The sequence below is a fragment of the Papaver somniferum genome, unplaced genomic scaffold (assembly GCF_003573695.1).
Source record: "Papaver somniferum cultivar HN1 unplaced genomic scaffold, ASM357369v1 unplaced-scaffold_118, whole genome shotgun sequence".
NCBI classification, from domain to species: domain Eukaryota; kingdom Viridiplantae; phylum Streptophyta; class Magnoliopsida; order Ranunculales; family Papaveraceae; genus Papaver; species Papaver somniferum.
Genome location: NW_020620825.1, coordinates 10,697,572 through 10,710,672, shown reverse-complemented (window position 1 = coordinate 10,710,672; position 13,101 = coordinate 10,697,572). Strand labels below are relative to the sequence as shown.

The 13,101-nt window shown below is 39.9% G+C and overlaps 1 protein-coding gene and 1 pseudogene across 1 annotated transcript; one reads left to right on the top strand and one right to left on the bottom strand.

Moving 5' to 3' along the window:
* The first annotated feature begins 8,889 nt into the window (after positions 1–8,889).
* Positions 8,890–10,269, top strand: LOC113330745 (annotated as a pseudogene).
* Positions 10,270–10,808: 539 nt separating this feature from the next.
* On the bottom strand, positions 10,809–12,784 carry LOC113330591 (proline-rich protein 4-like). The gene is made up of 2 exons (XM_026577405.1): positions 12,522–12,784; positions 10,809–12,389 (listed from the first exon to the last, which is right to left on the bottom strand). Exons 1-2 carry the CDS (start codon positions 12,706–12,708, stop codon positions 11,068–11,070), a joined length of 1,509 nt encoding a protein of 502 aa, XP_026433190.1. The 5' UTR covers positions 12,709–12,784; the 3' UTR covers positions 10,809–11,067.
* Between the last annotated feature and the right edge of the window lie 317 nt (positions 12,785–13,101).

Below are 13,101 nucleotides of genomic sequence, written 5' to 3'. Positions count from 1 at the left end.
CGGAAACTCCAGTTCATCCAACTGACACCAGCATATCCACCAAATGTGACATGCAACTGATTCCACTTAGCATCAGTCCGTCTTTGCAGTCTTGCCATTTCAACTCAATCCCTGCTTAACATCAACATCTCCTACAAAACCATCTCCATCTCAGAAACATCAGACCACATGATTTCCAGCCAACAAGGTTTCAACTAATTCATCCATACTAACATTCATCTAAACAACATTTTATTCATTCCTTGCTCTTCACATCCTCGCTTCACTTCCCTTTGCAGTGCACTCATCACAGCTCCATATCCTTCAAACCATTCACCACTTCAGTTGTAACACTTCTTTACCGCTTCCCTGTAGCGCATTCTGCTCTTGCATTAGCCTTATTTAGATCATTAACTAACACCAGCTGCCACCTCCTGCAATCTTGAACTCAATAAGCAACACCATTTCACCAATAGCTTACACATTCCCTGATAGCAACAATCTTCATGATAGCACACAACATTTCTCTAGACCCACAACAGTCAGCACCATGTTCCAAAATCATGTCTCGACAACATCAATTTCCTTCCTTCACTGTTTTCTCTATCTCAGCTCACCTTCAATTCCATATCTCAGCATCACTAGCCATCTCAGTTTCCAACTGCATTTTCATCACCACTGCAACTCACTTCCATTATTGCACAACACAGCAGCAAATTCCATTTGAGCTCAAACTGCATCTTCAATTTCATGAACCTCCTCCATGTAATTCAACCAACAAACCCTAATTCGACTGATTTCTTCATCATCTTGTTCTTTGATTCCATACAAACCCATATCTCGACTTTTACAGCAAACCCATATCAATTTCAGCTATCAATTCATCTTTGATTCAGTCAAATCATCATTTCAACTCTTTGTTAAACCCAAATTTGAATCAACCCTACCATCCTCATTTCTCGATGTCTCTGAATCTCATCTCTCTTACAGTAATCTTCACCAGTCTCTGAGGTTTATCACCATCACTCGATTCCATCGCAGCCGTTATCAACATCAGTCTCAACAACAACAACTTCTCCTCTTTAGTAAGCCGTCATTTCTTTTCTCTCTGAGTTATGGAATGAATGATTGAGAAATCATTCTCTGAATTCCAGGTGTTGGTAATAACCTTATAGGCTAAAGACACCCTGAGATAGGATAAGGGCCATCCCGAGCCTTTAGTTGGTTCCATTCAATTGTCAGTTCTGAGGAACTGACAGTTCATTCTTCACCTCCATCTTGCTCAGCCTTAGCCGGCTCCAAATGTAACTCGCTCGTGAGTTGATCTTTTTGTCTTTTTCGCTCAAAATGAATGATTTCTCCTTCTGTCGCTCCGAATGACTCCAAAGTACCTGATAAACTCAAAAGTAAACATAAGATACATAATTTGCAAGAAAACATGCAAAGAAAGCATAAAAAATAGATAAATATCAAGGTGTTTAAGACATCTATCATTACACCATGGCCTCATCTTCCAACTCTAACCCAGGTAATATAGATTTTCTAGTCAATAAGATGAAATCTTCTTTAACAATGCCTGAAGATCTCTTTCCAAAGGTATTCTTAAACCCTGACAACATCCAAACCAAACATGAAATGGGATGGAAATGGTTCTTCATTGGAAAAATCTGCAGTAATATTTTCTTTGAAACATCCAGAGTCAGTAATTTCATCAATGCCAACTAGGAAATGCTGAGCATAATTGAGGTAGACATATGGAATGGGAGAACAAACTTCTATACTCTCATACTCACTCATGAAGATGCTTATAACACTCTCAGACAAGGAGGAACTAGAGGTGTTTTTAAAAAGCTAATGGTTGTTGTTGAGGATCCTACTGGATGACCTGATCTAATTGATGAGGAGTTATTCATTAAAGTCATGGTTTGGATTCTCATCAAAAGAATACCTCAACATATCATCCCTGATATAAAAGACATCCTTAAAAACGCCGGAGTATACCAATATGCTAGAAGGCTCCATGGAAGAGATAGATTTGAAAAGAACATGAAAGTCAAGCTCACTGTTGATGTTATTAGACCCCTCAAGTTTGGAATTGAATCTTTTAAGTCCACCAACATCTCTCACTGACTGGATTTTTCCTATGCCATGAATGGTATAAAGTTCTGCTAAGTCTGTAAAATTTTAGATCATCTTGATCTACTCTATGTTATCCAATCCATTCAAAACCACCCACTGTCCACCCCAAGGCACTCCCTGGAAAAGCCCTTATTCACAAATCTTACATTGATGCTGACGCTGATGCTGCTATGAAATTTTAGGCCAAGACGAAACATGCTAAGAAAATGGAGCTTGAAAATGCAATAGAAAGCATGGATGCCTCCACAAATGACCCCCTCATCTTTTGTGTTAGATCCTCCAACTCTGGAAATGAAGAAACTCCTGAATACCTTGATGTCATTGCCTACCAGATAAGAAACAAAAAACTCTACCTTGCTAAGAAAATTCTGGGTTCATATAAAAGAAACTCCAAAATGCTGCTAGATCTCACAGTCATGATGTATCTGCTGAGCCAACTCCAAGTACCGAGCTCATTGTCTTCCCAACCTACCCCCGCCAAACCCGTCTCCTTTTAATTTTCTCCCCACTTTAGCCCAAATCAAAGCAAAGATGAATGCTGAGATTTATAGAAGAAGAAGGAAGATTAGGAGGCTAAGAAAAAGGCCTACAACTTCAAGAAAAGCACTGACAACACTCTAGGAAAGAGCACCTCTGATCCTAAAATAAAGAAAACATCCAACAGAGGTGATACTGGAATTATCAAGAGATGCAAGGACATGGATGCATTTCCTACAAATCAACTTTTGGTTCCTGTTCAAAGTCTGGTTAATGGTACCTTGGAAAGCTCCCCAATTACTACCATGGTACATTATCTAACCCCCCCCCCCCTTACTTTTAACCATGATACTAATATAATTCATTCACATGTCAAAAATTACATAATTATCCTTTCTAATCATGATAAATTTCTAGCTTTCTTTAAGAATATCTTACAACACTATGATAATATTACAACACTATCCTTGCTAATAATCTCTAAATATCCCAATGTCTCTTACTTCTGGCAATTTTTTACCTCCCTAGCTTGGAACTGCCAAGGATTAGGCACTAGGGATGTTAAAAGATACTTGAATGATATGCTCAATAAATTAAATCCAGATATTATCTTTCTATCTGAAACCAAACAGAAGCAAGACAGCTTAAAAAAAATAATGCAGGAACTGAATGTGCATAACTAATGGTTTGTAGAACCAGGAGGTACTAGTGGCACTGCTGGTGGTCTTGCTGTAATATGGAAAAGTAGCATATCTATTGATGTTATTGACTTCTCTCTTAACCATATCAATTCCATTGGCAGCAATGCTCATAGCACTCCTTGGAATTTCACTGGTTATCATAAAAGTCCTTATGATTCAACTAAGATAGATGTGTCATGAAAAATGTTGGAAACTACTGCTCTTACCAATCGTCTCCCTTGGTTGATCATTGGGGACTTCAACTTCATTCTCCATGATTATGAGAAATACAGTAGCATTCCTATAGATTCCCTTGAGGAAAAATTTCCAACAACAAAATCAAAGATCTTGATATTGTTGATATTGGCTTTACAGGATGCTTTTTTACTTGGTCTAACAAGAGATCTGGTCCTGCTCTCACAAAGTAAAGATTAGATAGAGGATCTGTTTCTGATAGTTGGTTGGTAACGTTCCCCAACACCACCATATCTAATATGATAGCCATAGGATCAGACCACCATCCTACCCTGCTCAACTCCAATCCTCTCTAAAAAAATGGCAGTATCCGTTTCAAAATTTCGGTCCTCGGGTTGATATGAAGACTGCAAGAAAATCAAAACTGAATATTGTAGAAAAGTCCTCCCTGGATCCAGTGCTTTCCTAATAGCTAGAAAACTAAAAGATATAAAGCTGCATCTCAGAATCTAGAACAAAAATTTCTATGAGAACATCAAAACCAACATACAAGATTGCAAGAATCATATGGATTGGCTTCACAAACACTACTTCAGAATAGATAGAGGTCTCACTCTCAAAACATCTAGAAGGAAACTCAAGGATTGGCTAGACATTAAAGAGAGTGTTTGGAGAACTAAAATTAGAGATCAACTCAAGATAGGAGACAAAAATACCAAGTACTTTCATAGAGCCACCAAATTCAGAATTGACTCTATTCAAGATGAAGATGAGAATTGGATAACTGACTACCAAGAAGTGACTTCTTGCTTTACCAACCACTTCACTAAAATGGCTACTGCTGAAAATGTCAATATAAAGCCACACATCATTAAACTCATACCCACTACCATCACTCCTCAAGATAACACCACCCTTAATAGACTCCCTGATGCTGATGAAATTAAAGCCACTCTTTTTAGTATGGTTGGAGACAAATCTCCTGGTCCAGATGATTTTCCTCCTAACTTTTTCCAAGCCAACTGGCACATTTTGGGAGCTGATATTGTCAAGATGGTCCAATACTTATTCACCTTTGGCCACCTGCTCAAAGAAATGAACTCCACTTTTATCTCTCTCATCCCTAAAAATTATACCCCATCTTCTCCAAGCCATTTTAGACCCGTAAGTCTCTGCAATACCACTCACAAGAGCATATCTAAGCTCATTGCCGAAATAATGAAACCTTATCTCGGTAAAATCATTTCCCCATACCAATATGCTTTTATTCCTGGAAGACAAATCTCTGACAACATTGCAATAACTCATGAAATTATTGACTCCATGAGATCCAAAAGGGGTACGAAAGGAGAAAATGATAGCATGCCATCAATATTGACATGGCAAAAGCCTCTGACAGGGTTGACTGAGACTTCCTAGTAACAATGAAGCAAATAGGTTTCACTGATCAATCGTGTGGAAAAATCTATCAATACATCTCCACTAAGATGTACTTATTAATGGCTCACCTGGAAAATTCTTCAATCCCTATAGGGGGCTCAGACAAGGTGATCCCTTATCCCCCCATCTATTTCTCTTATGTGTGTCCTGAACTCTCATCCAAGCTGAAGATATGGTCTCATTTCTGGTGTCAATATCCGTAAGAATGCCCCCTCCATCAACCATCTCCTCTTTCTTGATGACTGTATGGTGTTCTACAAAGCTAACAAGATTGAGGGTAAGGATCTAATGGATATCCTCCATATCTTTAACAATACTTCAGTTCATCTAATCAACTTCAGCAAATTTGGTGTCTTTTTCATCAAAAACGTTGATCCCAATTTGAGCTCCACCATTAGCAACAATATGGGAGTCCAAATTATGCAGCTGAATGATAAATATATTGGTTCCCCTCTCTTTACTCATAGAAGCAAAGTCAATTCTTTCAAACCTGGAGTGGATAAACTTAAGCTCAGACTGATTAGTTGGAAGAATGGTCCCCTCAACCCTACTGGAAGACAAGTCCTCATTAATTCTGTCGCATCCACTACCACCATTTATCAGATAAAATGTTTCAAGCTTCCTAAACAAACATGACAGGATCTAAACAAGCTCCAAGGAGACGTTTTCTGGGGTAAAATCTTAGACAATCCAAAGGACGACTACTATCCAAAATCCTGGACTGTTGTGTGTAAACCTAAAGATTTGGGGGGTCTGGGTTTCATGAATATGAAACATTTTAACAGTGCTATGATCACTAAGATTAGTTGGAGGATGAAAAAAAGACAAAGACTCCCTCTGGTATGAACTCATGGATGCAAAATACCTTCTTAGTAGAAATGTTCTCAATATGGATACTAAGCCTAAGAATAGAGATTCTTGATTTGGAAAGGCATTCTGGAAAGCATCAACAACATTCAACAACATAGATCTTGAAAAATTGGAAATGGAAAGAACATAAATATATATTTGGAAGGATATTTGGATCCCTACTATACATATTTGGATCCATAAACCTATTAACCGCCCATTAGACCTCGTCATGGTAGAACAACTACTTCTGCATAACGGTGACTGAAATTTTCCGTTCATCAATAATTGGTTCCATCCTATCACTTCCAAGGCTATTCTAGATATTGTCACTCACCCTGGTGAAGAGGATCAAATCCTGTAGAATCTTACTGCATCTGGAAATTTCACAGTCAAATCCTTGTACAAAGCTAAGATGGATACCCTCTACAGAAATGTTGTTCCGACAGCCAAGCTTTGTGGAACATGTGCATTGCTCCGGTCATACAGATATTTTTATGAAAATGTGCCCATGGAGTCCTTCCCACAAATGCAAAAACTGCCACTATTCTGAATTACACTGACCCCATCTGCAAGCTATGCAATTGTGGGGAGGAAACTATGACACTCATGTTTCTAAACTTCCCTGATGCAACCTATGTTTGTCACCTTCTTATTGGACCATTCCATGAAAAGTTTTATCCCGCCAAAAACTTCCTAGATTTGTTTAACTCTTGGTTCTCTTCTGGAAACAACCAAACTAGTAGCAGCATTTATGTCACTGCTTGCTTGTATATCTGGAAAGCTAGATGCGATTTTATCTTTAACCTGCACAACTTGAATGCAAATCATACCACTGTTAGTATTAAACAACACCTATGTAACCATAACAGGGTTCATCATTTGCAGGACCATCTTCTTAACTCTCTTCTTCAGGACTATGAGAACAAGACTGATGATGATGATATTGGCACCTAGGCACCCCTTCTCCCGAAGTTACGGGGCTATTTTTTTGCCGAGTTTCTTAGAGAGAGTTGTCTCGTGCCCCTAGGTATTCTCTCTATGTTTCCCATTAATTGACACTAATGGGTGAGTCCCATGTGTCAGTGAATGTTGTGGATCGCGGTCTCACGGGATGCTTCCCGAGAAAAACAGACAGTAAATACGGCTAGCGAAATGCATCTCGCTTTTTACTCTTCTTTTCGACGCTCAAGTGAGGCACGAGTCGGGCTCTACTCCTACCTGTTATGGATCGAATCCGTAGTCAATCCTATTTCCAATATGAGCAGTTGAAAATTGAATCCAATTTTCCCATTATTTTCCCTTGAATTTGAATTTCATTGTCTTTATTTTCCTGATGGGATACTTTTCATTTGATTTGCAGAAAACCAATGATTTGGATCTTTTTGATTGGTTGAGAGCTATGCTTTCAGGGATGTATTCTACGCTGTTTCTACAGGAACAATGTACTCGATATGAACAGCATGCCCGGTGCCATTCCTCAGAAGAAAAACTTCAATCACTAGAGTTCCATGAAGCTATCGAACTCGGAGTCAAAGAAAAATGCACTTGAAAGCAGGAGCGACCCAAAAACAAGTTAAATTATTCTATCTGTGAAATGGCCTGTGAACGGTACTGCAAAGAGATCCGATAGTTAAAGACCAAAAACTGAGAAAAAAGCGCATGCCACAGCGTGCCGTTGGTAATGATTCCACTACGGTGCCACAAAATTGCAAGCTGATCCTAAGTTATCGCTCTTGCTCTTTTGATTCCGCGATAACAATCTAAAAGGCGTATCTCTCTAAGCCAAGATCGTCTGCTCCTGGTCGAGTCCAGAAGCTTGTAGTAGTAGTCTCAATTCCTTGCCATGTTGGCAATTCAAATGAAGTTTAGTCGTAGTAATAGAAATACATGTCCTACCGAGACATAATTTGTGTAACTTGCTATCCTCTTGTGCCTATAGTTCTTTGTCTTGGACTTAGTAGAGTAGCAGGGCAAAGAGACTCATATGTCCTACATGTGAGGGCCTTGTAAGACAAGAAAACGAGTAAACTTCCTACCACGTCTTTCCTCTCCCCAAGGTCGATCCCTAAAGGTCCTTGTGTGTCGGAAAAGGGAGTGAACCGGAAAAGAAGGGGAACTGGGTCGATCTGAAATGGCGAAGCATCCGAAGCATAACTGCACACTCACACGCGATTTTGAATCAGAAGAGAAATTTCAAGAAATGGCAGATTTATTCACTCTATCAATAATCGAGCCTGATCTGGTGGGATCACCAGATTCTTTTACAGGGAGTATTGGACCACGCGTACCTTACTTCGGGAGTAAACCCGATGAACACCAATTCCCTCAATCGATCATTTATTACATTTCTTCTCTTTTTCTTTCGTTCAGTACAGGATGGTTGAACACCTCGCGATGCCTCTCTTGATACTGATCAAAGAGAAGCTTTTGGAATAATCATCCAAATATGCATATTACAGGATCCAAAAACACTTGTTTATTACACTGCTCTTACAACTATGGATTTTGCAAGATACCCCATTGGGACTAAAGGATACCTAGGGCACAATAGAGAATGGGGAGCAACAGGAGGAGTAAATTGAGCTTTCGATTGGATCAAAGGCTTGCAACACATAAATATTGAAATTCATGCTGAATCCATAGAAGTCCTGGTCTGTTTTACAATGCTCTACCACAATGCAATCGCAGGAAGATACTATCTTAGTTTCCACGAATGAAGTAGAAGAGAAGTTAATGAAGAAACCGATAGTAGAATCGATGTTATTTCTTTTGTTCTAGTAGGTCTCAAGGTTATTCATAAATTACAAAACCTAAATTCCTTTAATTTGGCCATGGGCCATGGCATGTAAGAACACTAATTCTGAGGGAAGTGGTACTTCAATTACAACTTTCTTTAGTTTGTATTCATCTTAGGCTCTTGTGGCTTACATTTTTCTCCTGCAGTATTTATTCAATTTCCACTTCTATATATATATAAAAAAAGAAAAGCCAGGAAAAGACACTGAGGCCATTTAAAAAAGAGGAGAATGTAATCAGATAATGGTGAAAACACATCAGCATTATGACACGAAGAAATAGGAAAGAGAAGTTGTAATTGTCACGGTATCAGTGAGACAACCGCCTGGCTATTCACTCATCACGCCACTTGTATGATAGTCACTGGCAGTGCTGACTTCTTAGGCCAGAAAAGCCAAGAATTAGCAAATTTCGGTGGCTCACAAATGGGCTCATGCATCTACTGTGATGCCACCACTCAGTGTTGGGCATGAAAAGATTCAATCTTTTTTTGTGTGTGTATACACAATTTGTTTGTGGTGAAGTCATGTGTTTAATTTTCCGGCTACTGTTTTGTCGGTCAGCAGCAATCAATATCTGAATTTAGCTGTAAGAGGCAGATCTGTAAGTAAGTTCTAATGCTTATAAGGCTGCCGCAGCCCGCAGGTGGCCCACACTGTCAGTCGCTCAACTCCTGTATGGAAGATTGTGGTCCCATCTGGAAGATTAATCATAAATAGATTGCGTTATTGGATTTGCAAGCAACACCATTTCTTTGCTTTTGGTTAAGAGGGAAAAATGGCAGAAATTATTAGTGTTCAAAATGAGAACAAGTTGGAAGGAAAAGTAATTATAATCACCGGTGGAGCCAGCGGTATTGGAGAGGCAACGGCGAGGCTATTCGCCCATCATAACCCGAGGATGATTGTGATTGCAGACATCCAAGATAAATTAGGCCAGGATGTAGTCACATCCGTTGGTCCTATATCCACTGTGATGTCACCGATGAATTACAAGTCAAATCAATTGTTGATTCCACAGTGAAGCGCTACGGCAGACTCGATATCATGTTTAGGCTGGGATCGTTAACTTCAATCAGCAAACAATCGTTGATCTAGACTTGTCTGCTTATGATCGTCTCATGGCTATCAATGCTCGTGGGATGCTTGCTTGTGTGAAGCACGCTGCGAGGGCCATGGTTGACGGTGGGTCAAAAGGTAGCATAGTGTGCACTAGCATTGCAGCAAGCTTACCACTAGGCGGATATGTGGATTACGGGATGTCTAAGCATGCAGTATTGGGGTTGATGAGAACAGCTAGTGTACAGCTCGGCAAGTACGGTGTCAGAGTGAATTGTGTATCACCATCAGCTCTTGGAACCCCAATGACGTGCCAAGCCTATGGAACTGATGTAGAGGGCGTCGAGAAGAGGTTCCTGAGTTCATGTGCTTTAGGAGGCGACGGGTTAGCTTTGAAGGCAAATCATGTTGCTAATGCAGTGTTGTTCTTGGCTTCAGATGATTCTGCCTTCATTACTGGCCATGATCTGGTTGTTGATGGTGGCTACATACCATCTTCGTTAATCCACTAGTCTAATTATAATCTCTGCTGCAATCATCTCTGTATGACCCAATTCTGTACTATCAGAATACTTATCTTATCCTATCAGTAAATGAGCTTTGAATAGTATGTACACTGATGTAGATGTTTGTGGTAATGCTTGTCTCTTTGTTTCCTGCCGATTTACAAGCATTTGGGATTCGTGGATACTGCTAAAGCCTTAGTAAAATCATAAACTTAGAATTACAGTCAGTTGCGATACAGTTCTAAACACGAGAGTGCGCAGCAAGCACCCCACGTCTTAAAAGTTCTTATCCGTACAGTGGCCATGAAAACCGCTGTCAGAAAGCATTTTTAGAAAATTCATAAGCTTTAATGAGGAAATAGGTGTTGCATGTGATGGAGTTCATTTTAGTTGAATCAGTTCTATTCCAACTCCTACAATTATGATTTATGAATCAACATCATGCATCAACAGTTCAAGATATTATTATTGTCAAGGATAAAAACAGAAAAAGGATTGCCACTACTTTTTTGGGCACTTAAAAATGCAAACTTCAAAATACTTCAATCAAATCTCAACATAATTTTACAATGAGAATTGAGATGGGATGAAAACTAGCAAATATTCATCCACAACTACCTTGACTTGACTCACACAACCACCAGTACACCCCACTCGTCAATGTCAATGTCAATGGTAAAGATGGTCATGAGAAAGTGAAACTTCATTTTCAATCGGCTACCCATACAAGCTCATTTTTTATGTCTTCCAAATGAAGTCCTTTTAATGCATAAATAAACAATAATACAATATTTCCTTGATTAATACAATTTTAAGATATCTCAAATAAATAACTTCAAACAAGATAATACATGTAAATGAAAATAAAGTAGAACTTAAAATACAAACCAGTCACTAGGTTTTTACTCACAATTTTGGGAGGGGAAATGGGGGCGGAAAATGATTTTAAGGATGGGAAGTGTAAGGTGGATTTGGATGCCATTTACCATACTTAGGGTGGTGGAAGAATTTCTTTGCGATTTTGGGCATATGCAAGAATTTCTTTGGGATTTTGGGATGTAAGAACTTTGGTGGGATTGAGGGTAATTTGTGGATAGGATGGAGGTACTTTGGGAATGGAGGTAGTTTAGGGAATGGAGGACATGGTGGCTTGTTAAAGATTGGATGAGGAGCAGGCAAGTATGGTACAGCTGGAGTGGGAGTAGGAGTTGGAGTGTACACTGGTGGAGGTTCAACAGTAGGCGTAGGGATGACAGGGACATGCACAGGCACAGGCACAGGCACAGGGGGAGGTTCAGGCTTTGGTGTATAAACTGGGACTGGTGTAGGCTTTGGTGATGGAGTCTTAACCTTTGGTTCAGACTTTGGAGGGCAAGGCTTTTTCTTAGGCTTGTGCTCTGGTTCAGGTACAGGTGGAGGCTTGTATACTGGGGTAACTGGTGCTGGTACAGATGGAGTTTTTGGTTCAGACTTTGGAGGGCAAGGCTTCTTCTTAGGCATGTGTTCTGGCACAGGTGGAGGTTTGTATACTGGGGCAACCGGTGCAGGTACGGATGGAGTTTTTGGTTCCGACTTTGGAGGGCAAGGCTTGGGTTTAGGTTTGTATACTGGGACTACTGGTGTTGGTGCTGGTACAGGTGGTTTGTGTACTGGTGTTGGTGCTGGTACTGGTGGTTTGTATACCGGGACTACTGGTGTTGGTGCTGGTACTGGTGGTTTGTATACTGGGACTACTGGTGTTGGCACTGGCACTGGTGGAGCCTTTTCATACACAGGAGGATGAAGAGGGGGAATTTCCTTTGGTGGGTGTGGAGGGAAGTAACTGGTCAATGGAGGAAAGTGAGGCAATTTGTACTTCGGTAACAAGGGTTTCTTCTTGAACCATGGATGATCTTTCTTGAACCATGGGTGAGGAGGAAGCGTTGGTAGTGGTGGGTATTTATAGTGAGGCCAGAAGAAAGCTGATTGGCATGTAATAGGTGAGATAGCTATTTTCCCAGTGGTACTGAATGTGTGTTTTCCTTGTTGAACATCTTTGGATTGGAGGGTAAGTTTTGCAGCTTCTATGCCATGCTTTGTAGAGCAAAGTCCATTTGATGCACTGTGAAGTTGTGCAAAGCATTCTTCCTTCAACTCTGATGAACCTTGTTTCAAGATCTCACTTGGAAGTATCACCTTGAAGTTTCCTTGCTCATCAAGCTTACCTTCTCCTCTTGTTTGTAGGTCTCCTTTCTTTGAAACCTTGCAGTCAATCGTTACTCTTAGTCCTGCAGAAGCATTCACAATGTAATCAGGTTAGACAAAATTTATACAAGCATTCAGCATTCAGTATTATATAAGCATTAAGTAGAAAACGAAATGCAGCATTTTTGTACTATACAAGTAAATTTCGTCAGTACCTGAGAGTGCATGAGTACTTAAGAGATTAGACTGAGCGCAGTCAGAACATGTCGCAACACCGACAACCTGAACAGATTTACGACCAACATCCGCACAGTAACAGAACGATGTTAAGTATTGAATAACTAGCAATGTTACACAAAACCCAAAAAGGGACCTAGTCGTCAGAATGGGAAAAGCTCCCATTTCGAAAATCTCGACCTTTCTCAAACTATAGCTAATGCTATTTTTGATGAAGAAGGAATGAATTGTTAATCTTCTCCTCACCCAATGCAGTGTTATATATAAATATGATCATAGGCTAGTTAATGCTGCGATTTACTCACCGACCGAACCTATAAAGATCTTCACATGTCATGAGGTCCCATTGAGATTACTCCTTGAGTGTGTGTTGTGATGAGAGCGAGATAGCATTGCTTCTACTGCTGAACTGCTTCTCATTGAATGAGTCCCAACTACTACTACCTTTTTTTCCTTCTCCTTTTTGTTTTCCTTCTTCTTTTTGGTTATTTTACCAGCTAATATTTCTCATAGACATAAATGATGGGCTGCATAATTCAATAGCTAGGTGTCAATTCA

What these genes read in the sequence shown, in the direction of transcription:
- LOC113330591 (XM_026577405.1), bottom strand. Translation starts at nt 12,708, where the DNA reads ATGGGAGCTTTTCCCATTCTGACGACTAGGTCCCTTTTTGGGTTTTGT. An exon ending in AAGTACTCATGCACTCTCAG is followed by an intron (nt 12,390 to 12,521) that starts GTACTGACGAAA and finishes ATGCTTCTGCAG; the next exon opens with GACTAAGAGTAACGATTGAC.